The sequence below is a fragment of the Mustela lutreola genome, chromosome 14 (assembly GCF_030435805.1).
Source record: "Mustela lutreola isolate mMusLut2 chromosome 14, mMusLut2.pri, whole genome shotgun sequence".
NCBI lineage: Eukaryota > Metazoa > Chordata > Mammalia > Carnivora > Mustelidae > Mustela > Mustela lutreola.
In genome coordinates this window covers 3,964,415-3,990,106 of record NC_081303.1, presented here as the reverse complement: position 1 = coordinate 3,990,106, position 25,692 = coordinate 3,964,415, and the positions used below count along the sequence as shown (strand labels likewise).

The window sequence follows — 25,692 nt, the reverse complement described above, 5'->3', positions numbered from 1 at the left end:
ACTTCTAGGAAGATAACAGAGTAGGAGAATCCTAAGCTTACTTGGTCCCATGAACATACCTAGATAATAGCCACATCAGTGCAAACAAAGCAGAAAATGAATAGACCTTCCACAGTTACTCAGAGAGATGAGGTCAGAGGAGCCAAGGCGGGAGGGAAGCAAACTCTTGGTGAGACCAAACACAAATGGAAGGGATATCACAAGCATGGAGGAAACCTCATACCAGGCACCCCAGGCACAGTGGACCTGCACTAGGAATACAAGTCCCCATAACATTTGGCTTTGAAAACCCATGGAGCTTAACTTTATGAGTTTTTTTACAACCAGTGGGGCTTAACTCTGGTACTTTAAAAATTGGCAGGCTCAACTCTGGGAGATGTGGCGAGGGACAAGAAACTGGGTCTCTGCCCTTAACAAGGCAGTAGAGCAAACAATCCCACCTAGATATAGCACAGAAGCAGCAGTTTGAAAAGCACATGGGATATATGAGAAGGAGATTTATTTACTAATTTCAGAACGCATGCTAGAGGGGAAAAGATCATTCAGAGAATTCTCCAAGAACAAAAGAGCTGGCAAGTGCCATTCCTCCCCATGTACCCACCCCTACTCCAAGCCTGGATAGCCAGATACCTGTGGGAAGCAGCTTCAATACCCTGTACCTATCTTGTTTACACTGTGTACCCCACCCCCACACTCTCCTGGAGATTCGCTCCACCCAACCTACCCCACTCTTCAGGGGTCCTGTCAAAAGGGCTCCTATTGTATCTCCCCCTGCAAGCAGCCCCAATAGGGACTGACAACACTCCAAAGTCACTTCTGCCCTGATGAGAGGGTGAAAACAACTACACACACCAATTCCACTGCATCCCCAGCAGCCAGGCCTTATAACTGGCAGTGTGGAGAGAGTGCCCTGCTGAACAGTGCATTTGCAGCCTCAGCAGACAGTATGGGGACAGGTATCTTGGTCTCACTTCCAGCCCCACCCACCAACAAACACCTCCTGGGAGGCAGCACAGGGAGAGAGCCCTGCAGTTTGGGGTCACTTTGTAGCCCTGACAAATAAGCTGAGGGCAGACCTCTAGTCTGACTGCCCCATTACCCTACAAGCCCACAGGGGCCCTGGCTGGCCCCTTAATAACACAGGGACTAAATCTTGTCCACAACAGGTCAAGTGAGCCATTGCAGCTGGCTGGACTAAAGGCAAAGAAGGCTTAGCCACAATAGTAGGGCACATGAAAACCACACATGAGATATCCCTGAAGTGCCTGGTTCTGGTGAGCAGAGGACCTTGTGCTACAAGGGCACCCCAGGACCTCTTTCTCATAAAAGCACTACTTTCAAGATCCAGGAGACATAACTGCTTTTTTAAATATATAGAAACAAACACAGAGAAAATGAGGAGACAGAGAAATATGTCACAAAGTAAAGAACAGGACAAAACCACAGCAACAGAGTTAAATGAAACAAAGACAAGAATACGCCTGATTTTAAAAAAAAAAAAATCAAAGTAATGGTCATAAAGATACTTACTGGACTTGAGAAAAGAATGGGGGATCTCAGTGAGACCTTCAACAAAAAGATAGAAAATATAAAAAAGAACCAATCAGAGATGAAGAACTCAATAAATGAAATTAAAAATACACTAGAGGAATCAATAGTAAATTTGAGGAGACAGAAGAATGGATTAGCAAGCTGGAAGACAGAGGACTGGAAAGCAACCACACCGAACAGCAAGAAGAAAAAATTAATTTAAAAAAATGAGAATAGATTAAGGGAACTCAGCATCATCATCAAGCATAGTAACTTCTGCATTATAGCCATCCCAGAAGGAGAAGAAAAGGGGACAAAAAATTTATTTGAGGAATAATAGCTGAAAACTTCCCTAATCTGCGGAAGGAAACGGCTATCTGATTCCTGGAGGCACAGAGAACTCCCAACAAAATCAACCCAAGAAGGCCCATGCCAAGACACATAGTAATTAAAATGGCCAAAAGTAGTGATAAAGAGGGAAATTTAAAAGCAGTAAGAGAAAAGAAAACAGTTACATACAAGGGAAACCCCATAAATCTATGAACTGATTTATCAGCAGAAACTTTGCAGGCCCAAAGAAAGTGGCATGGTATATTCAAAGTGAAGAAAAGAAAAACCCTGCAATCAAACATTCTCTACTCAGCAAGGCTATCATTCAGGGCAGAAGAAGAGATAAAGAATTTCCCAGAAAACAAAAGTTAAAAGAGTTCATCACAACTAAACCAGCCTTACAAGAAACACTAAAGGGAATCCTTTCAATGGAAAGAAAAGAAATAAGAAAACTGTAAAAGGATAAAATTTCACAATTAAATATGAACATAATAAAAGTATTACATTAATCAGTTATAAAACCAGTATGGAGGTTAAAACACAAAGGCAATAAAATCAGTTAAATCTATAAAAATCAGTCAAGAGATTCACAAAATAAGAGGATGTAAAGTATGGTATCATATACATGAAACATGGGAGGGGAAGAAAAATTTAAGGCTTTCAGAATGGGTTCAAACTTACGTGACCATCAACTTAATATAGGCTGCTATATCAAAAGATGTTATTTATAAGCTTAACCACAAATAGACCTGTAATAGATATGCAAAAAATAAGGAGGAAGCAATGCAAGCATATCAGTAAAGACAGACATAAAAGCATAAGGGAAGAGAACAAGAGAAGGAACACAGGCAGAAATAAAAAACAACCATAAAACAAGTAACAAAATGGCAATAAGTGAATACCAATCAATAATTACATTGAATGTAAATGGACTAAATGCTCCAATCAAAAGACACTGGGTGACTGATGGATTTAAAAAAAAAAAAAAAAGGCAAGAGCCATCTATGGGCTACCTACAAGAAATTAACTTCAGACCTATAGATACATGCAAATTGAAAGTGAAGGGATAAAAAAACATTTACCATACAAATGTAAGCAAAAAGAAGGCTAAGGTGGCAACAATATAGACTTTAAAAGAAAGACTGTAATAAGAGACAAAGAAGGACACTACATACTAATAAAAGCAATAATCCAACAAGAGGATATAACAGTGGTAAATATTTGTAGGCCTGATATAGGAACAACTAAATACATTAAGCAATAATTAACAGACATAAAGGAAGAAACTGACAGTAACACACAAAAAGTAATGAACTTTAATACCCCACTAACATCAATGGATAGATTTTCCATGGAGGCTAAATAACATGTTACTAAACCAAGAAATCAGAGAGGAAATAAAAAATACATGGAGAGAAATGAAAATGAAAACACAATGGTCCAAGATCTTTGGGACACACCATAAGCTGTTCAGAGAGGAATGATTACAGCAATACAGGCCTACTATAAGAAGCAAGAAAAATTTCAAATAAGCAACCTAACCTTATACTCATAGGAGCTAGAAAAAGGAAAAACAGAGCCCAGAGCCAGTAGAAGAAAGAAAATAATCAAAATTAGAGCAAAAACAAAAGAAATGTAGACCAAAAAAAAAGACAAAAAAAAATAATAAAAACAAAAAAACCCCACCAATAAAACAGATTAATGAAACCAGAAGCTGGTTCTTGGAAAAAAAACCAACAAAATTCTTTATCTTTGGCCAGACTCATCAAGAAAAAGAGAGAGGGCTCAAATAAATGAAATCAGAAATGAAGGAGGAGAAATAACGCACACCACAGAAATAGCAAGGATTATAAGATAATATTATGAAAAATTATATGCCAACAAATAGGACAACCTACAAGAAATGGATAAATTCCTTGAAACATATAACCTTCCAAAATGGAATCAGGAAGAAACAAAATTAGAATGGACCCATTACCAGCAGTGAAACGGAATCAGATTAAAAAAAAAAAAAATCTCCAACAAGCAACACCTATTCAAGCTGTCCAAGACCAACAGCTTCATAGGTGAATTCTGCCAAACATCTGAAATAGAGTTAATACCTATTTTTCTTAAAATACTCCAAATAATAGAAGAGGAAGGAAAGCATCCAAATTCATTCTGAGGCTAGCATTACCCTGATACTAAAACCAAATAAAGATACTACAAAAAAAGGAAAACTACAGGCCTATATCTCTGATGAACACAGATACAGAAATCCTCAACAAAACCTCAGTAAAACAAACCCAACAAAACATTAAAAGACCATTCACCATGATCAAGTGGAATTTATTCCAGGGATTCATGAGTAGTTTAATATTTGCACATCGGTCAACACGGTAAATCACATTGACAAGAGAAAAGAGACAACCATATAGTCACCTCATTAGATGCAGAAAAAGCATTTGACAAACCACAATACCCATTCATGATAAAAACTCGCAACACAGTAGGTTTAAAAGGAACAAACCCCAACACAATAAAGGTCTTATATGAAAAAAACATAGCTAACATAGTGGTGAAAAAACAAGAGCTTTTCCTCTAAGAACAGGAACAAAATCAAGACATCCACTCTCAACACTTTTGTTCAGCATAGTATTGGAAGTTCTAGCCTCACCAAACAGACAAGAAAAGGCAGTAAAAGTAAATCTATAGAGAGATTGGTAAGGAAGAAGTAAAACTCACTATTTGCAGATGACATGATACTTCATATAGAAAACCTGAAATAATCCTCCAAAAAACTACTAGAATACATGAATTCAATAGTCTCAGGATACAAAAGTACTATGTGGAAATCTGTTGCATTTCTATATGCTAATAATGAAATAGCAAAAAGAGAAATTAAGAAAACAAGCCCATTTACAATTGCTCCAAAAAGAATAAAACACTGGGGCAACTGGGTGGCTCAGTCGGTTTAGCTTCTGACTCTTGATTTCAGCTCAGGTCATGATCTCAGGGTGGCATGGAGCCTGCCTAATATTCTTTCTCTCCCTCTGCGCCTCCCCACCCTCAAAAAATAAAAAAAATGAAATGAAATACCTAAGAATAAACTTAACCAAGGTGGTGTTGATGCATTGGAAGAACCAATACTGTCAAAATGTCCATACCACCCAAAGCAATATACAGATTTCATTCAATCGCTATCAAATACCAACAGCATTTTTCACAGAACTAGAACAAATGACACTAACATTTGTGTGAAATCACAAAGACCCCAAATAGCCAAAGCAATCTTCAGAAAGAAAAACAACGCTGGAGACATCACAATCCTAGGTTTTAAGATATACTACAAAGCTATAGCAATCAAAAAAGTATGGTACAGGCACAAAAACAGACACATACATCAATGGAACAGAAAAGAGAGTCCAGAAATAAACCCATGCTTTTATGGTCAATTAATCTATAACAAAGGAGGAAAGAACATACAATGGGAAAAAGATAGTCTCTTCAATAAATGGCATTGGGAAAACTGGAGGCTACATATAAAATAATGAAACTGTACCACTTTTTTACATCATAAACAAAAATAAACTCAAAATGGTTTAAAGACCTAAATGTGAGACCTGAAACCATAAAATTCCTATTTAAAAAATGCAGTAATTTCTTTGATATTTAATGTTAAAGTACTGGGACTATGCACAGCAAAGGCAACCATCAACAAAATGAAAAGAAAAACTGGTGAATGGGAGGAGATATTGTAAACGTTTATTCAATTAGGGGTACGTATGCAAAATATATAAAGAATTTATATAACTCAATACCCGAAAACCAAATAATCCAATTTAACAATGGACAGAAGTCCTGATTAGACATTTTTCCAAAGAAGACACCCAGATGGCCAACAGACACATGAAATGATGCTCAACATCACTAATCATCAGGTAAATGCAAATCAAAACCATAATGGGACATCACCTCACATCTCTCAGAATGGTTAAAATCAGAAACAGAAGAAATAACAAGTGCTGGCAAAGATGAAGAGAAAAGGGAAACCTCAGAACCATTGGTAGGAATGCAACCTGGTACAGCCACTGAGGAAAACAGTATGGAGGTTCCTCAAAAAATTTAGAATTACCATATGATCCGGTTATTCCACAATAGGGTATTTACCCAATAAAAATGAAAACACAATTTGCAAAGACATATGCACTTTTACGTTTATTTCAGCATTATCTAAAATAGCCAAGATATGCAAGCAACCCACCTGTCCACAGATAGATGAATATATAATAAAGATGTAATATACAATATATGGATTATATTATATGATGTTATGTTATATTATATTATATATATTATTATAGTATAGTATTTTACATATATATATACTATGAGTTATTGCTCCACCATTAAAAAGAATGAAATTTTGCCATTTGCAATAACACGGACAGACCTAGAAAGTTATTACACTAACTGAAATAAGTCAGTCAGAGAAAGACAATACCATATGGTTTCACTCTTACATGGAATTTAAGAAACAAAACAAATGAACAAAGATAAAAGAGACAAACAATAAAAAACATTCTTAAATAAAGAGAACCAACTGCTGGTTACCCGAGGGTAGGCTGGTAGGGGATGAGTGAAACAGATAAAGGGGTAAAGAGTACACATATTGTGATGAGCACTGAAAAATGTGTAGAATTGCAAATCATTATACTGTATACCTGAAACGAATAGAACGCTGTATGCTAACTATACCTGAATTTAAAAAAAAATAATTTAAAAATATAAATAAGTAAAAATTAAGATGCATTCACAGAAGCCATGTAAGGACTTGCAAGTTAATTTGAGCCTTTGGACATGTTCTTGGCAATAGGTATTTAGTTGGTTATATCTGCAATATTGAAAATATACCTATATATAATGCTTTAATTTGATATAAATCAAAAATTTTAGGGGACCAGTTATCTGCAAGGCACTCTGTAGAAGATATAAACACAAATAAGTGTAGTCCTTGTAATCAGAAGCCTCCGACTTACCTGATGAGGGTCGTGAAATACACAAAACACAAATAATACAGAACAATAAACTTCCTAAGAATAAATATGTGAAGATGTAACAGAAAGCTAAAAACTAAAGTGCTTCTGTTCCAAATGTAGGATATAATTACCTCATATCTTCTTATTTTGTGTGTGTGTTTGTTGTTAATTGTATAAATTCCTACTACATACAAGCCACTGGAAGCACTAACACACATAAAACCAAATTAGGTTTATTTAGTTTAATTTTCTGAGACCTAACGATTTAAAAAGTAGATAGCAAGAGGCTTAAATTTTTATAAAAAGAAGAACACAATGGAATTCATTCAAAGATAAAAACATATTATCTTTTAGCTCAAATTATTTTTTGCATACTCGTATCTATCCTTATCCATGTGCACATATAATAAAAGATTCAAATAACAAAGGAGTGTGTCAAGGGGGTATGTGGCCATTTTTCCAAATAAGCCCTATGCATAGTAACTGGTCCAAATGTTCAGAGAAAAAAGATTATTTTGGTCTGATATGATCTAAGATTTTCACAGAAAACCTGAAAAGAGGTTAAACTTTAACAAAGGAAGACAAGCAACTGCATTCCAAGAGAATGGAGTAGTATTAGCAAATCCAGAAGGTAGAAAAATGAGGTATGTAGGGAAGTTGTGCAAAGTAAAACTATTATGACAAAATTATATACTCATAGACTCGGGTTTGTCAAATGACTTTAAAAGCCACCTAGTACAATCACTAATATATTGAAGCCAATTATGATGGATTTGGCCACTATATTAGAGGCAACAAAAAGTATTCAAAGTTTCTGAGCCAAAAAATGGCATGATCAAAGCAGTTTTTTAGTAAAATTACCTTCCTGGAATGGGTAGTATTGACTCTGAAGCAGGGAAGACAGGAAACAATCAGCCTAGACCCCCTCCCTCTGACTGCAGAGTCTTGCCCAGTCTTCAAAGTCAATCGAGTCCCATTTCTGGATTATGCCTTCTTAGAAACCTTGAGTTATCTCTCTTTCCCATGAACTCCCAAAGCTCTTTGTGCCTGTATTATATAACCAGGACCTTGTCATAGGCTGATCTCTAACTCTGCCCCTGGATGGCTGATGGTGTGTTGCATTAATCTGGGTATCTTTAGTCTCTGACCCCTGGTATTATCTAGCACAGTGTGAATAAGGGTTTCTTAAAAAATATTTATGAGGGGCACCTGGGTGGCTCAGCGGGTTAAGGCCTCTGCCTTCAGCTCGGGTCATGATCTCAGGGTCCTGGGATCGAGCCCTGAATCAGGCTCTCTGCTCAGCAGATAGCCTGCTTCCCCCTCTCTCTCTGCCTACCTCTCTGCCTACTTGTGATTTCTGTCTGTCAAATAAATAAATAATATATTAAAAAAAATATTTATGAAATTATATTTTGATACCAAGGTTATTTTTAACTAGAATATTAATGCTTATCTGCAATAGGAAATTTAAGTAATTTGAAGAAGTCTGCAGTAGACAGGTGTGTCAGGAAGAGAATGGTCTATTGAGGGATCCAAAAGTGGTCAGTCTGGCTAGATGACAGGGCTGGGGTGGGACAGTCAGAAATAGCAACAACAGAATAGCTGAAAAGGTAGGCAGAAGATGGAGTCTACAGGACCTCGGGAACCATACTAACGAGTTTAGACTTCACTCTGAAAGTAATAGGGAACCCAGGACAGAATGAAAACGCACATGACAAGAGGCAGGGAGACTACGGTAGGGACCCAGGCAAGAAAAGACTAACTTTAGTAGCAGTGATGATGACAGGAAGAAACAGACAAGTTAAAACATAATTAGAATCAAATGGACTTGGTGAAGATGGAAGGAAGCAAAGATGAGGGCAGAAGGGAGAGAGAGTGATGCTTGGGTTTCTGGTTTGAGCAGCTGGGAGAGGGAACAATGGAGAGGAGTAAATTCTAAGATGACACGATGACTTTAATTTAGGAGTATTTGGTTACGGCTTCTGTATGGTATACGAGTAGAGGTGCCTAGTATGTGCTGGAATATGGTACACAGTCCGGGAAAGAGTTCTGAAATGGGAGTCTAGATGGAGAGTCATCAGGTAAAGGTGGTAACTGCAACCACTGTGACGGGAGGTCCTGGTCAGGGATAGTGCAGTAAGCGAGAAAAGAAGAGGATCTATGGGAGAATCATGATTAAAAAAAAAAAAAAAACAAACAGTTGTTAAGTCACAGTCAGAGGATAAAGAGCTCCAAAATAACACTCAGAAGGTGTGGCTACACCAGAAAGAGGAGAACCAGGAGACAGTGGAGGGGTGCTGAAGCAAAGGAACAGATCGCAGCAAGAAATCGTTATGTTGTAAAATGAAGACTCAGAATTATCTGCTGGATTAACCGTTCCGTCTCATTAGAGTAGTGTGGAAGACACAAGACTGCAGGGGACCGGATGCCTGGGTGGCTCGGTCGGTTAAGCGACTGCCTTCGTTCAGGTCATGACCCCAGAGTCCTGGGATCAAGTCCCACATCGGGTGCCCTGCTCCACAGGAAGTCTGCTTCTTCTTCTGTCCCTCCTCCCACTCGTTCTCTCAATCTCTCAAATAATAAAATCTTTGAAAGGAAAAAGGCTGCAGTGGGATGAAAAGTGAAAGACAAATTAGAAAGAAAAAAGGGAAGTCGAAGGGGCTCAAGTGAACCAAGAAAATGGGAGTCCCTCAAAGACCCATATTCCATGGCAAATGTTTAGGTGTGCCTCTCCCTCCACCACCATGTTTGTTCGTAGAGGAGACACTGAATGAAATGAAACTTTAGTAGTGACCATAATAGAGAAAATAGTAGCAAAACAGCAACATACACACTAAGGCAGTATAAGGAAAAGGCCCATGCTTCCTACTTTGGTGACAGAACATTTAAAGAGTTGACTCCACATTCCTAAGCCTTGGAATTGGCTTAGCAGCACCTAACGAACTTATCTCCTTTTCCTCTCCTAGTAGCTACCACTGTAGGTCACCACCAAGCTGTCGGTGAAGTATGGGTCAGCAGTGAAGGTCTCAGAGAAACCAGCTGGACTCACCATACTCTAGAACTATGCCATCCAGTACAGTTGCTGGTAGCCAGATGTGGCTATTTCAATCAAAATATTTAATTAATTAAAATTTAATTTAGCTCTCATTTCTTTTGTTGTACTAGCCACATTTAAGCTACCCAATAGGTGTGTGTGTCTAGAAGCTATTGTACTGGACTGCACAGATTACAAAATACTCCCATCCCTTCACAAAGTTCTACTGGGCAGCTGTGCTCTGGAGTTAAGAAGCTCCGTCGGAATGTTCTTTTATATTAACCCAAGAGGATTCTGAGCGCCCGCCGAGAGTCCCAAGAGTGAAGCTCACCATGGGCCAGCTTGGCTCCGTCCATTCAGACTGAAGCCAAAAGGGGAAGAAAACTACATGATGTCGATTCCCCCTGGATCTTTAGTGAAGTCACAGGCTAAATATTATGCAAGAAAACCCTCCAGAACTTAGGGGCCTATCAAAGAAGCATAACTCACCTCCTGAGATCCATTTTAAGGATGAAGATAATGTTCAATATAACAGATTTGAGAATGAAAGAGAAAAGTAGAAGTCTGCTTATTTTTAAAATGGCGCTTAAAACATTAGAATTCATAACTGAGGAGCCAGCGCAGTGAGGACCATGTTGCTTCCGAACATCCTACTCACCGGTACACCAGGGGTTGGAAAAACCATGCTAGGCAAAGGACTTGCATCAAGATCAGGACTGAAATACATTAATGTGGGTGATTTAGCTCGAGAAGGGCAGTTATATGATGGCTATGATGAAGAGTATGAATGCCCCATTTTAGATGAAGATAGAGTAGTTGATGAATTGGAAAGCCAAATGAGTGAAGGTGGAGTTACTGTTGATTACAATGGTTGTGATTTCTTCCCTGAACGCTGGTTTCATACAGTTTTTGTGCTGCAAGCAGATAACAGTGTATTGTACAAAAGACTTGAAACAAGGGGTTATAATGAAAAGAAACTAAAAGACAATATTCAGTGTGAAATTTTTCAAATTCTTTATGAAGAAGCATTAGCATCTTACAAGGAAGAAATAGTACATCAACTGCCCAGCAATAAACCAGAAGATCTAGAAGATAATATCAATCAGATATTGAAGTGGATTAAGCAGTGGATCAAGGATCATAGGTCCTGACTTACAAGACTGGCCACTTTACAACCACTCTTGTTATATCCCTGCCATAATGAATAAATTGTCCAATTATCAGTAAAACTTCTTTATTAAGATTGTGCTGCAGGACTAGTAGATGGATAATCTAAAGGTTTATGTTTGGGCTTTTTTCTTCCATGAAAAAGCAAAACATTCTCAAGTATAGTATATCTAATATCATTAAGGATTTAGAGTAAAAACTGTCATCTTAAATGCTTTACCTGCTAAAGAATAAATAAATCTGACCAAAGGGGTGGCTATCTTCTAAGCTGATTGCAAAAGAAAATGAAGATGATCCCTTAAAATAAAAATTAAGACTAAGGATTAAAAAAAAAAGAAGAAAAGAATTCATAACTGATTGGAATAGATGATACTAATGATGCCCTATTGTTCAACCCTATATTTCTACCTGATAATAGTCCCAGTAAGCAACCAAGGATTTAGTTCCTGAATCTGCATATAAGTCAAAAGGATAATCTTGTTATAATACCTAAAATTTGATTCCACAAGAGAGAACATTCTCATATAAGAATAGGAACTAGTGGGCGCCTGGGTGGCTCAGTGGGTTAAGCCACTGCCTTCGGCTCAGGTCATGATCTCAGGGTCCTGGGATCGAATGCCGCATCGGGCTCTCTGCTCAGCAGGGAGCTTGCTTCCTCATCTCTCTCTCTGCCTGCCTCTCTGCCTACTTGTGATCTCTCTCTGTCAAATAAATAAATAAAATCTTAAAAAAAAAAAAAAAGAATAGGAACTAGAAACACTATTATAATAGAATATAATAGGAGGGGAGGGGGGAAAGGGTTGGTTAAGCCTGGTGGTGGGTATTAAGGAGGGCACGTATTGCATGGAGCACTGGGTGTGGTGCATAAACAATGAATCTTGGAACACTGAAAAAATTAAATACATAAAAAATTTAAAAATGAAAAATATACACACAATAAAAAATAATAGAATAGAATATGTATTGGGGGGAAAAAAGAATGCAAAGGGAAAAACCAACGTTAGTCTAGAATTTGGTTCCAAGGTTCCCATATACCCCCTTTCATAAAACGGCAACAAAGACATTCCAGAGGATCAGGAAAGAGATACAATGAATATTAAAACCAATAGAATTTTCATGGTAGTCCTATAACAAGAACTGAAATCTGCACACTGTATCATTTCAACAATGAGAAAACAGGTTTGAGACCAACCCAGCAGATTGAAAAACGGACCTTGGTCTTCTGCTCATGGCTCAGAGATATTTCTCTAACGGTCTATATCTGGGGCCTATTTTTCTCTTAAACCACTGGACTACATAAGCTGTAGACAGAAAGCAAATTGTGCCCATGGAACAAACATAGAAGAACACAAGAATGTGAAAGTCACTTCTCAAGGCATTCAGCTAACTAGCCTGCCTCTCTATTCAAATCCGGCAGGATTACAGGGAAGAAGGGAAGTGAATAAAAGAATAATTGGGCTAGCTTTTGTTTTCTTGCATAACAAAAACCAGAATTGTGTAAAAAATATAGAATGTAGGTTTTTTTTATTTTTTTTTATTTTTTTTTATTTTTTATAAACATATATTTTTATCCCCAGGGGTACAGGTCTGTGAATCACCAGGTTTACACACTTCACAGCACTCACCAAATCACATACCCTCCCCAATGTCCATAATCCCACCCCCTTCTCCCAAACCCCCTCCCCCCGGCAACCCTCAGTTTGTTTTGTGAGATTAAGAGTCACTTATGGTTTGTCTCCCTCCCAATCCCATCTTGTTTCATTTATTCTTCTTCTACCCACTTAAGCCTCCATGTTGCATCACCACTTCCTCATATCAGGGAGATCATATGATAGTTGTCTTTCTCTGCTTGACTTATTTCGCTAAGCATGATACGCTCTAGTTCCATCCATGTTGTTGCAAATGGCAAGATTTCATTTCTTTTGATGGCTGCATAGTATTCCATTGTGTATATATACCACATCTTCTTGATCCATTCATCTGTTGATGGACATCTAGGTTCTTTCCATAGTTTGGCTATTGTGGACATTGCTGCTATAAACATTCGGGTGCATGTGTCCCTTTGGATCACTACATTTGTATCTTTAGGGTAAATACCCAATAGTGCAATTGCTGGGTCATAGGGCAGTTCTATTTTCAACATTTTGAGGAACCTCCATGCTGTTTTCCAGAGTGGCTGCACCAGCTTGCATTCCCACCAACAGTGTAGGAGGGTTCCCCTTTCTCCGCATCCTCGCCAGCATCTGTCATTTCCTGACTTGTTGATTTTAGCCATTCTGACTGGTGTGAGGTGATATCTCATTGTGGTTTTGATTTGTATTTCCCTGATGCCGAGTGATATGGAGCACTTTTTCATGTGTCTGTTGGCCATCTGGATGTCTTCTTTGCAGAAATATCTGTTCATGTCCTCTGCCCATTTCTTGATTGGATTATTTGTTCTTTGGGTGTTGAGTTTGCTAAGTTCTTTATAGATTCTGGACACTAGTCCTTTATCTGATATGTCGTTTGTAAATATCTTCTCCCATTCTGTCAGTTGTCTTTTGATTTTGTTAACTGTTTCCTTTGCTGTGCAAAAGCTTTTGATCTTGATGAAATCCCAGTAGTTCATTTTTTCCCTTGCTTCCCTTGCCTTTTGCGTTGTTCCTAGGAAGATGTTGCTGCGGCAGAGGTCGAAGAGGTTGCTGCCTGTGTTCTCCTCAAGGATTTTGATGGACTCCTTTCGCACATTGAGGTCCTTCATCCATTTTGAGTCTATTTTTGTGTGTGGTGTAAGGAAATGGTCCAATTTCATTTTTCTGTATGTGGCTGTCCAATTTTCCCAGCACCATTTATTGAAAAGGCTGTCTTTTTTCCATTGGACATTCTTTCCTGCTTTGTCGAAGATTAGTTGACCATAGAGTTGAGGGTCTATTTCTGGGCTCTCTATTCTGTTCCATTGATCTATGTGTCTGTTTTTGTGCCAGTACCATGCTGTCTTGATGATGACAGCTTTGTAATACAGCTTGAAGTCCGGAATTGTGATGCCACCAACATTGGCTTTCTTTTTCAATATCCCTTTGGCTATTCAAGGTCTTTTCTGGTTCCATATAAATTTTAGAATTATTTGTTCCATTTCTTTGAAAAAGATGGATGGTACTTTGATAGGAATTGCATTAAATGTGTAGATTGCTTTAGGTAGCATAGACATTTTCACAATATTTATTCTTCCAATCCAGGAGCATGGAACATTTTTCCATTTCTTTGTGTCTTCCTCAATTTCTTTCATGAGTACTTTATAGTTTTCTGAGTATAGATTCTGTGTCTCTTTGGTTAGGTTTATTCCTAGGTATCTTATGGTTTTGGATGCAATTGTAAATGGGATTGACTCCTTAATATCTCTTTCTTCTGTCTTACTGTTGGTGTAGAGAAATGCAACTGATTTTTGTGCATTGATTTTATATCCTGACACTTTACTGAATTCCTGTATAAGTTCTAGCAGTTTTGGAGTGGAGTCTTTTGGGTTTTCCACATATAGTATCATATCATCTGCGAAGAGTGATAATTTGACTTCTTCTTTGCCGATTTGGATGCCTTTAATTTCCTTTTGTTGTCTGATTGCTGAGGCTAGGACCTCTAGTACGATGTTGAATAGCAGTGGTGATAATGGACATCCCTGCCGTGTTCCTGACCTTAGCGGAAAAGCTTTCAGTTTTTCTCCATTGAGAATGATATTTGCGGTGGGTTTTTCATAGATGGCTTTGATGATATTGAGGTATGTGCCCTCTATCCCTACACTTTGAAGAGTTTTGATCAGGAAGGGATGTTGTACTTTGTCAAATGCTTTTTCAGCATCTATTGAGAGTATCATATGGTTCTTGTTCTTTCTTTTATTGATGTGTTGTATCACATTGACTGATTTGCGGATGTTGAACCAACCTTGCAGCCCTGGAATAAATCCCACTTGGTCGTGGTGAATAATCTTTTTAATGTACTGTTGAATCCTATTGGCTAGTATTTTGTTGAGTATTTTCGCATCTGTGTTCATCAAGGATATCGGTCTATAGCTCTCTTTTTTGGTGGGATCCTTGTCTGGTTTTGGGATCAAGGTGATGCTGGCCTCATAAAATGAGTTTGGAAGTTTTCCTTCCATTTCTATTTTTTGGAACAGTTTCAGGAAAATAGGAATTAGTTCTTCTTTAAATGTTTGGTAGAATTCCCCCGGGAAGCCGTCTGGCCCTGGGCTTTTGTTTGTTTGGAGATTTTTAATGACTGTTTCAATCTCCTTACTGGTTATGGGTCTGTTCAGGCTTTCTATTTCTTCCTGGTTCAGTTGTGGTAGTTTATATGTTTCTAGGAATGCATCCATTTCTTCCAGATTGTCAAATTTATTGCCGTAGAGTTGCTCATAGTATGTTCTTATAATAGTTTGTATTTCTTTGGTGTTAGTTGTGATCTCTCCTCTTTCATTCATGATTTTATTTATTTGGGTCCTTTCTCTTTTCTTTTTGATAAGTCTGGCCAGGGGTTTATCAATTTTATTAATTCTTTCAAAGAACCAGCTCCTAGTTTCGTTGATTTGTTCTATTGTTTTTTTGGTTTCTATTTCATTGATTTCTGCTCTGATCTTTATGATTTCTCTTCTCCTGCTGGGCTTAGGGTTTCTTTCTTGTTCTTTCTCCAGCTCCTTTAGGTGTAGGGTTAGGTTGTGTACCTGAGACCTTTCTTGTTTCTTGAGAAAGGCTTGTACCGCTAGATATTTTCCTCTCAGGACTGCCTTTGTTGTGTCCCACAGATTTTGAACCGTTGTATTTTCATTATCATTTGTTTCCATGATTTTTTTCAATTCTTCTTTAATTTCCCGGTTGACCCATTCATTCTTTAGAAGGATACTGTTTAGTCTCCATGTATTTGGGTTCTTTCCAAACTTCCTTTTGTGGTTGAGTTCTAGCTTTAGAGCATTGTGGTCTGAAAATATGCAGGGAATGATCCCAATCTTTTGATACCGGTTGAGTCCTGATTTAGGACCGAGGATGTGATCTATTCTGGAGAATGTTCCATGTGCACTAGAGAAGAATGTGTATTCTGTTGCTTTGGGATGAAATATTCTGAATATATCTGTGATGTCCATCTGGTCCAGTGTGTCATTTAAGGCCTTTATTTCCTTGCTGATCTTTTGCTTGGATGACCTGTCCATTTCAGTCAGGGGAGTGTTAAAGTCCCCTAGTATTATTGTATTATTGTTGATGTGTTTCTTTGATTTTGTTATGGGGGAGGAGTCAAGATGGCGGAGAAGTAGCAAGCTGAGACTGCTTCAGCTAGCCGGAGATCAGCTAGATAGCTTATCTAAAGATTGCAAACACCTGCAAATCCATTGGCAGATCGAAGAGAAGAAGAACAGCAATTCTGGGAACAGAAAAACAACCACTTTCTGAAAGGTAGGACCGGCGGAGAAGTGAATCCAAAGCGACGGGAAGATAGACCCCGGGGGGAGGGGCCGGCTCCCGGCAAGCGGCGGAGCAACCGCGCACAAAATCAGGACTTTTAAAAGTCTGTTCCGCTGAGGGACATCGCTCCAGAGGCTAAACCGGGGCGAAGCCCACGCGGGGTCAGCGTGGCCTCAGGTCCCGCAGGGTCACAGAAGGATCGGGGGTGTCTGAGTGTCGCAGAGCTTGCGGGTATTGGAACGGGAAAGCCGGCTACAGAGACAGAACCGACAGTAAGCTCGCAGCTTGGGGTGACCTTGAACCGGTCGCAGGCTGGGTGAGCTCGGAGCGCGGCCGGAGGTCAGGCAGACGGGAGTAACTGGGCGCTGTTCTCTGAGGGCGCACTGAGGAGTGCGGCCCTGGGCTCTCGGCTCCTCCGGGCCGGAGACCAGGAGGCCGCCATTTGTATTCCCGTCCTCTGGAATTCTACGGAAAGCGCTCAGGGAACAAAAGCTCCTGAAAGCAAACCCGAGCGGATTACTCACCCCGGCCCCGGGTAAGGGCGGTGTAATTCCGCCTGGGGCAAAGACACTTGAGAATCACGACACCAGGCCCCTCCCCCAGAAGATCAACAAGAAATCCAGCCGAGACCAAGTTCACCTACCAAGGAGTGCGGTTTCAATACCAAGGAGAGCAGCAAAATTCCAGAGGAGGAGAAAGCCAAGCACGGAACTCATGGCTTTTTTCCTGTGATTTTTTTTAGTCTTGCAGTTAATTTAATTTTTTCTTTTTCATTTTTTTTTTTTCTCGCCTTCGGGTAAAATTTTTTTTTTAACTGTTACCTTTTTCTTTTTTAACGATTTTTTACTAGTTTATCTAATATATATATATATATTTTTTTTTACATTTTTCTTAGGTGTTTTCTTTTTTTAAAAATATTCTTTTCTTTTTTTTTTTTTTCTTTCTTTTTTCTTTCTTCCTTTTTGAACCTCTTTTTATCCCCTTTCTCCCCACTCACGATTTTGGATCTCTTCTAATTTGGTTAAAGCATATTTTCCTGGGGTTGTTGCCACCCCTTTAGTATTTTACTTGCCCCTTCATTTACTCTTATCTGGACAAAATGACAAGACGTAAAAATTCAACACAAAAAAAAGAACAAGAGGCAGTACCGAAGGCTAGGGACCTAATCAATACAGACATCGGTAATATGTCAGATCTAGAGTTCAGAATGACAATTCTCAAGGTTCTAGCCGGGCTCGAAAAAGGCATGGAAGATATTAGAGAAACCCTCTCGAGAGATATAAAAGCCCTTTCTGGAGAAATAAAAGAACTAAAATCTAACCAAGTTGAAATCAAAAAAGCTATTAATGAGGTGCAATCAAAAATGGAGGCTCTAACTGCTAGGATAAATGAGGCAGAAGAAAGAATTAGTGATATAGAAGACCAAATGACAGAGAATAAAGAAGCTGAGCAAAAGAGGGACAAACAGCTACTGGACCACGAGGGGAGAATTCGAGAGATAAGTGACACCATAAGACGAAACAACATTAGAATAATTGGGATTCCAGAAGAAGAAGAAAGTGAGAGGGGAGCAGAAGGTATACTGGAGAGAATTATTGGGGAGAATTTCCCCAATATGGCAAAGGGAACGAGCATCAAAATTCAGGAGGTTCAGAGAATGCCCCTCAAAATCAATAAGAATAGGCCCACACCCCATCACCTAATAGTAAAATTTACAAGTCTCAATGACAAAGAGAAAATCCTGAAAGCAGCCCGGGAAAAGAAGTCTGTAACATACAATGGTAAAAATATTAGATTGGCAGCTGACTTATCCACAGAGACCTGGCAGGCCAGAAAGAGCTGGCATGATATTTTCAGAGCACTAAACGAGAAAAACATGCAGCCAAGAATACTATATCCAGCTAGGCTATCATTGAAAATAGAAGGAGAGATTAAAAGCTTCCAGGACAAACAACAACTGAAAGAATTTGCAAATACCAAACCAGCTCTACAGGAAATATTGAAAGGGGTCCTCTAAGCAAAGAGAGAGCCTACAAGTGGTAGATCAGAAAGGAACAGAGACCATATACAGTAACAGTCACCTTACAGGCAATACAATGGCACTAAATTCATATCTCTCAATAGTACCCTGAATGTGAATGGGCTAAATGCCCCTGTCAAAAGACACAGGGTATCAGAATGGATAAAAAAACAAAACCCATCTATATGTTGCCTCCAAGAAACACATTTTAAGCCCGAAGACACCTCCAGATTTAAAGTGAGGGGGTGGAAAAGAATTTACCATGCTAATGGACATCAGAAGAAAGCAGGAGTGGCAATCCTTATATCAGATCAATTAGATTTTAAGCCAAAGACTATAATAAGAGATGAGGAAGGACACTATATCATACTCAAAGGGTCTGTCCAACAAGAAGATTTAACAATTTTAAATCTATGCCCCCAATGTGGGAGCAGCCAACTATATAAACCAATTAATAACAAAATCATAGAATGTAGGGTTTTTTTAAACAGAGAAGAATGATAAATTAAAATCCTTAAGTCAGGAGGAAAGTTGGAATTTTCTTCTGAAATACTCAACTCTTAGATTCAGAAACTATATTATAGTTGAAAGATCAAGCTTTCAGAAATCAGGAAATTCCAAAGCAAGCCTACAGCAGTGCTTTCTTGGACACGCTACACGTGGTACATATTTTATGGTCCATGTTTAATGAATAGCTGGGAGATGAAAAAAAATTTCCACACATTCATCATGGTGCAATACGGTCTACAGAGGGAAGGGGACAAATTTGAGATGTCCTGAACCCTACTCTGAGAATTAATACTCTGTTAATCTAATTTTAGCAATTTGTTTTTTTTTTTTTTAATTTTTAGAACAAAAGTCATCTGGTTTAAAAAAATAGATGTGTGTGTAAAATACTATGTCCATCACCATCCTATAAACATGAGAAGTGCCCCCCCCCCTCTTTTGGCGACTCTCTAAAAATCTCGTGAAATAAATGCTTATTTTTCTCAACTCCAGACCTTAATTTTCTATCTTTGGAACTTTAAAATACTTACATAATTGTCTTCAAATATGGCTTGACTTTTCTTCTGTGATGGAAACAGCATTCCTGCCAACTTTAAAATTTATAGCTACAACCATATTTTTTTAATTTTAAAAGCACAAAAAAATACCACAACCCCTTAAGTGATTTTGAAATGAACATTTCTTCATATTCATAATTGTCCCATGTCACACTGAAATGCACTCCAACTCTGCATACAAAGGGAAAGAACATTCACCTCTGAGTCTCATTTAGAGACAATGTCAGCAACTAAAAGAATATTCCAGCGGCAATCATACTCCAGTCATCATAAATTTCATAACAAAGTAAAATGGTGCCTAGTAATCAAGTGTGTGTGTGTGTGTGTGTGTGTGTGTCGCTTTCTCACTTTTATGGTCTACACAACAGTTTGCAAAAACACTTTCCCATTACTTCATTAACGTGATCTTCCAACACTCCTGAAAGGTACACAAGACAGGGATCGTTTATCATTCCATTTGCTAGAGCAGTAAACTGAGATATAGAATGGCTAACTGAATTGCCAAACCCCAAAGCTCACCAGTGACAAACCATGGAAAAAATACCCAGACTGTTGACTCCCAGGCCAGTCCTTTAAAAGAAAGTCTGGATGTGCAGTTTAAAATCGATGAAAACTGTGCAAAGTTGCTAGGTTTCTAGAGCAGTTTGAACAATGCTTCCTTGTTCTCCCCCAACATAATAAAGGTTCGTAGTCTTATCTCACCACTGGAAAAACAGGGCAGTCACCTGGATTATGGACAGACTGCATCAAAAAGCTGAGTTTCAAGTACTTATATTTGAAAATTATATGCCTTCGGAAACCTAGTTAATATAATACTGTAGTTGAACAGCTTCTGAGGTTAAAAAATATATATATTGAAACTCTGGACTACTTATCTTTAAACAAATTAAGTGTATGGGGCGCCTGGGCAGGGTAGCTGGTTGAACGTCCAACTCTTGGTCTTGGCTCAGGTCACGATCTCAGGGTCACGAGGCTGAGCCCCGCGTGAGGCCCCACATTCAGCAGTGGGCCCTGCTTGAGATTCTCTCTCTCCCGCTCCCCCAGCCCTACCCACCCCTGCCCCCTGCACTTGAGCACACTCACGCACTCTCTCTTTAAAATAAATAAATGTTTATAAAAAATATAAGTAAGTAATCTGGGAAGGGGACGTTTCAAGAAGACCCCAGGGTGAAATTAAATTGCAGCACTGATTACAAAACCTGTTCAAAAACAAGCCTTTTCCAAACTCCTTAGGATTCTTCTCTGCTTCCTCCTTGAACCAGGTACCACAAAGGGGCAATGTTGCAACATCTTTTTCACTCCTAAGTTATGGTGCCAAGTTTACATCTACATCTGCTACATTTTTATAAGAACCTAACTGGCATTTGTAACCAATAAAAATCAACATTAAAGGCAGCATTCCTGTTATTTCAAATGATTCAAGGGTTTGTTGTTCTTTTAAATTCCTCAAAGAAGCAAGTGAAGTAAATGGAGAATGTGTCAGCTTAACTTTTTACATGTGTTTCTCTCTACTTTTCGATTATTAGGCAAGCTCCTAAAGACAAAAATATTTTTTCTTTTTCTTATATATTTTCCCCCATAGCAACTAGTGTAGTGCTTGGCACCAGCACACAGAGTTCACTGACGGTGCTGGAAACTGGGCAGAAATTCTCAGGTCCCGACTTCCAAGCCTAGGGATAGAAAGGCATATCAGAGTCTAGGTTTCTTCCTACTGGTGATTTTGCAGAGGGAAATGAGCAGTGCAGATGGTGAGAGCCACAGGGGCTGAAAAAGAGAGGGGGGCAGGTCTATGTGAAATGCCCATGGAGGAAAGCCCTGTCTAGAAGTTGGAACGGGTGGTGTGGCTAAACGTGCAACTGACCAAAGGGACGTACTCATCACTGTGCTCTAACAACTTTACACATAGGTCAAAGACAGAAAATAGTTGAAAAAATCTAACTACCACACAATGGATGCAAAATATGTCTACACCCTTAGTTAAGGCATCCCGACAATAGCCACACTTAGAATGAGACAAGTTTCCATTGGATAATTGGGCCTTTGCTCCCTAACACATGCCTCGAAATCCCTCAGGCCACTGTGTATTCTCACTGACATGATCTACATATGTGTTGCTTCTAAGTCAGAGTATAATTAAATAAAATTGTTATACATTTTGTTGTTATATATATTTTTACTTGTCCTCTTCTTGAATATGCAGTTCAAGTAATGGTACTTGATCCTTTTAGTTTATATTTTTATAAAATAGACCATGCTTTATATACTTGAAGTTGGAACCATGTACGTGCCACAGATATATTCTAAAGTTATAATGAAAACCCCTTAAAAGCAAACAAAAACTGGTCCCTCTAAAGGGCAGGAAAAAAACGATGAAATCAGGGTCTTGAAAATGTCACATGCTGAATGACCAGCCCCGAATAACTAAGCATATCCATATGACATTATCTAGGAATATAGCAGTAGAATATTTAAATATAATAGAATACATGCATGATAGAACAGCAATATATAGACAAGATTATGTGAAGTATAAACACGCTGTAGAAAAGAGAATGTTCATCCAAAAAGATCCCATCTAAGTTTAGAAAGGATAGTTTAAAAAAAAAAAATAGACCTCTATATTCTTATTTAGGGATGTTAAAATAGCTTGTATCCTGTGAATTGCATTTGTTGCTTCAAATTTCTGTGAGAAAGTGTTCCCAAACATATTTTAAATGTGCATCTGTTCCTGCTTATCTATGAGAGTTCAAGTACAAACTGCAGATCATCATCCAAAAGCAATGACTATCCAAGACCCATATGACTTCATATGCCGCACAATGAAAGAGCCAACTACTTTATCGAGAAAACACGGCCTCATGGCCATGAGGTTCAGACCTCCTACGTGGTCGACTCAGAGTTAATCCTGACACAGAATGTGCTCTCAAACGTAGTAGGATTGTAGCAGAAATTCACAATGTGCTTTCTAACCAAACCAGCAGGGGGAATGCTTGTGGCAATCAAGCGTTTCACGTACTTTGCAAACCCAATGAAATCTTCGTGGTTGGTATTGATGTAGGAGACTTGGATGTCGATCAGTAGAAGAACCTGTAGGTCAAAGAGAAATACTTCAGTGAAAACCCCTCGTAAACATTCTTGATACAAAAGTGAGTAATTGCCTGCAAATGACTTATCTTCATCTGATTTCCTAAAAAGATGCTTCAGTTAAAATGAAAAGCTGCATTAAATTTTTTCATTAGACTCTCGTAATTTTTACTCTAAGTACAGAAATTAAAAATCTACATCAGAAGCCAGAGTCCCACATGAAGACAACAGAATTAGAGTTTACAGGCATGTATGGTACGGTTTGCCTATTTCTAATTCTATTCTGATCTTCTAAAATGTAGGCATAATGTTTAAAAGGACATGTGTGTACCAGTGAGGGGCTGCTCCTGTAGACACTGTCTAATAGCCATGAAATAACAATATTATCTCTTGTTTTTCCTCTTCTTTTCTACCTCTTTAAGCTCCTTTTGGGCAAGCAGAAGAAACATCTCATCAACCAGCTCAAAAAGGCAATATTCAAATATATAGAAAAGTCCTTGAGATCACCAGGCTTCATTATCAAAGCAAAACTCCATTCAGGTCTCTGCTGAAGGATCACCTCCTCAGAGGGACCCTCCCTGCTCCTTCTGTCTAAACTAGCACTCTCTTCAGATCCCGTCACCCTGCCTTACTTTTCTTTGTAGCACTACTACACGTTGACACCTAAGTTTCTACATATTCCTTATACAGACCCCACCTGCCGTATCTGCTGATCAATCCCCAGAGCCTAGAACATCACGCACATTCAATCAAGCTGTCAAGGAATGAATTGAATGCATGTTCCAGTAAACATGAAACATGAAAATGTTTGAATCACAAGTCAGAGATTTGGAAAGTCCCTCTGGAGAAAATATTCTTCAATAGGAGCCAAGAGGGTTTAGAACCAGAGAGGATGCAGCAACCAACCAGAAAGCATAGGAGAGCTGTAGTCAAGAGATATCCCAAACTGAGTTCCCCTTCCTCTTTCCTTTTGTTCTCCCACTGTGTCCCCGGTTTTTCTAGAATGTTGAGACTTGTTAATAGGAAAAAATACTTAGGATTCCCTGCCCACAGGGGCACCTGAGAGGCTCAGTCGGTCAAGCAGCTGCCTTTGCCTCATGTCATGATCCTGGGGTCCTGGGATGGAGCTCTGTGTTGCCATGTGGGGCTCCCTGCTCAGCAGGAAGTCTGCTTCTCCCTCTCCCTCTGCCCCTCCCCAATCCCCACTCATGCTCACTCACTCTCTCTCTCAAATAAATCAATAAAATCTTAAAAAGAAGAATCCTTGCCCACAAAGTTCCAGAGCGCTGTACTTTGACTGTTGAACAAACATCTGAGAAACACAGCAGGCACAGTCACATGGCCTTCTTCACAGAAGATGATATTAGAGTGCATCAGTGCCCTCCTAATAACAGCTCATGGACAGGGGCGCAATAATGCTTCCCAGAGAGTATTTCCCCAGGAAAGCCTTCTCAGATCCTCAACCTGTACCCCCCAAACCAGACTGGATCAAGCTATTACTGCCCCGTAGACTATCGATCCTATTATATTTTATATGTACACCACACCTTACACTTTTTACTTACTGTATATACCACAAATGTAACTGATTATTTGTATATATTTTGTTTGATGTTTTGCTTCCCTACAAGAGTGCAAGGAGCTCCATGGAAGCAGGAATCACCTTGTCTTGTTCACCACTGTAGACCCGTAATCTAGCATGGGACACACAGCTGGTGCCCAGTAAGTATTTACAGCTCTGAATTTATAATTTCTACCACCCCTGAAGAAGACTTTGCTTTAAAAGGAGCAATTTATTACCGTATAATTAGTACCTGGCCACTTATTGTCTCTCACTACCCAGTGCTATGAGCTCGAAGGCTTTGCTTTCATGGCCAGTCTCAGGCGGTCATCTCTGAGTCCCAAGGGGACCTGCCAGAGAGAAGAAATGGATCTTCCCAAATCCATCCCCACTACCAATCACAAAGTCAAGGTATGGTCACTAATACCGTCCTTGCGTGAAAAGTTTCCTATCCTCAGATACAGTTTCATTTCTTCTCTTAATGAAGGAAGCTACAGAGTTAGGAGAAGTTGTTGTTATTAGATTATCGGTGGGGTTGCCTCCCTTCTCCCTACAATGAAGCCAGATTCTATTAACTGTCATACTCCCAAATCTGTTTGGCCAAGGGTTTATATCAATAAACCATAATGTTTAAGCACAGATAAATCGTCGCCACCACAAAGAGCCAAATATCTACATAACTCTCAACACTGCCTAAGGTTGTCATGAATATCTTGGCTGTTCATGCACATTAACTTGGACTGCAGTATAGGAAAAAAGTAGAGAAAAAAAAAAAAAACCTATGGCTGCTCTCATTCATATTCCTGGAAACTGGGAGTCTGTGTTCATCCTAGGAAAAGAGCCAGGTCGCATGTGGGGGATGAAAAGGAAAATAGTACATTTTTTCCCCACTTTTTCACTTTCTCAGAGTTTCTCACTGCCTTTTTAGCCACAGTTATTGAATACTGAGTTAAAGAAAAGCAAAGCTACCCCTGCTAGCAGAATCGCCACAAAGTCAGCTACCTTCACAGGCAGGGACACACACTAGAAGACGAGCAGGCACACGTAGATGTTTGAAAAAACTGTTTAAGAAAAAAATTCACAGATTTATGGTTTCCCCATATATATATACATATATATGTATATATATATAAAATATATATATAAATTATTAATATATATAATATATATAAATTGTTAAGACTTTCACCCCATGCAAAGCCTCCAGAGCAGAGGCCGCTAATAGTGTTCTTAAAATTTTTTTAAAACTGATAACTAACTACAAGAACACCTCAAAGCATTTCCGGTACAGAGGCTGGTGGAAATGGGTCACCCTCTGTCCAGCTAGTCAGAAGCATCACATGACCCAAAGCAGCACAGAGTTCGGAACTCGTACGTGAGATCTATACACACGGACATATTCCCATTACTAAGAGCACGTATGGTCTTGCTACGCTGCACAGGTCCATATCACAGGGGTCA

At 39.0% G+C, this 25,692-nt stretch overlaps 2 protein-coding genes across 3 annotated transcripts in view; one reads left to right on the top strand and one right to left on the bottom strand.

The window, feature by feature from the left end:
- The window catches only part of DNM3 (dynamin 3), a 533,795-nt gene that overhangs the window by 284,683 nt on the left and 223,420 nt on the right, over nt 1-25,692 (bottom strand). For both annotated transcript variants that reach the window (XM_059147002.1, XM_059147003.1), the window contains exon 12: nt 22,603-22,673. In XM_059147002.1, the coding sequence (XP_059002985.1) occupies nt 22,603-22,673 (71 nt within the window). The remainder of the gene's footprint in view (nt 1-22,602; nt 22,674-25,692) is intronic.
- On the top strand, nt 10,468-11,153 carry LOC131815272 (adenylate kinase isoenzyme 6-like). The gene has a single exon (XM_059147001.1). The coding sequence runs from the start codon at nt 10,545-10,547 to the stop codon at nt 11,061-11,063; it is 519 nt and encodes a 172-aa protein (XP_059002984.1). The 5' UTR covers nt 10,468-10,544; the 3' UTR covers nt 11,064-11,153.

What these genes read in the sequence shown, in the direction of transcription:
- LOC131815272 (XM_059147001.1), top strand. Translation starts at nt 10,545, where the DNA reads ATGTTGCTTCCGAACATCCTACTCACCGGTACACCAGGGGTTGGAAAA.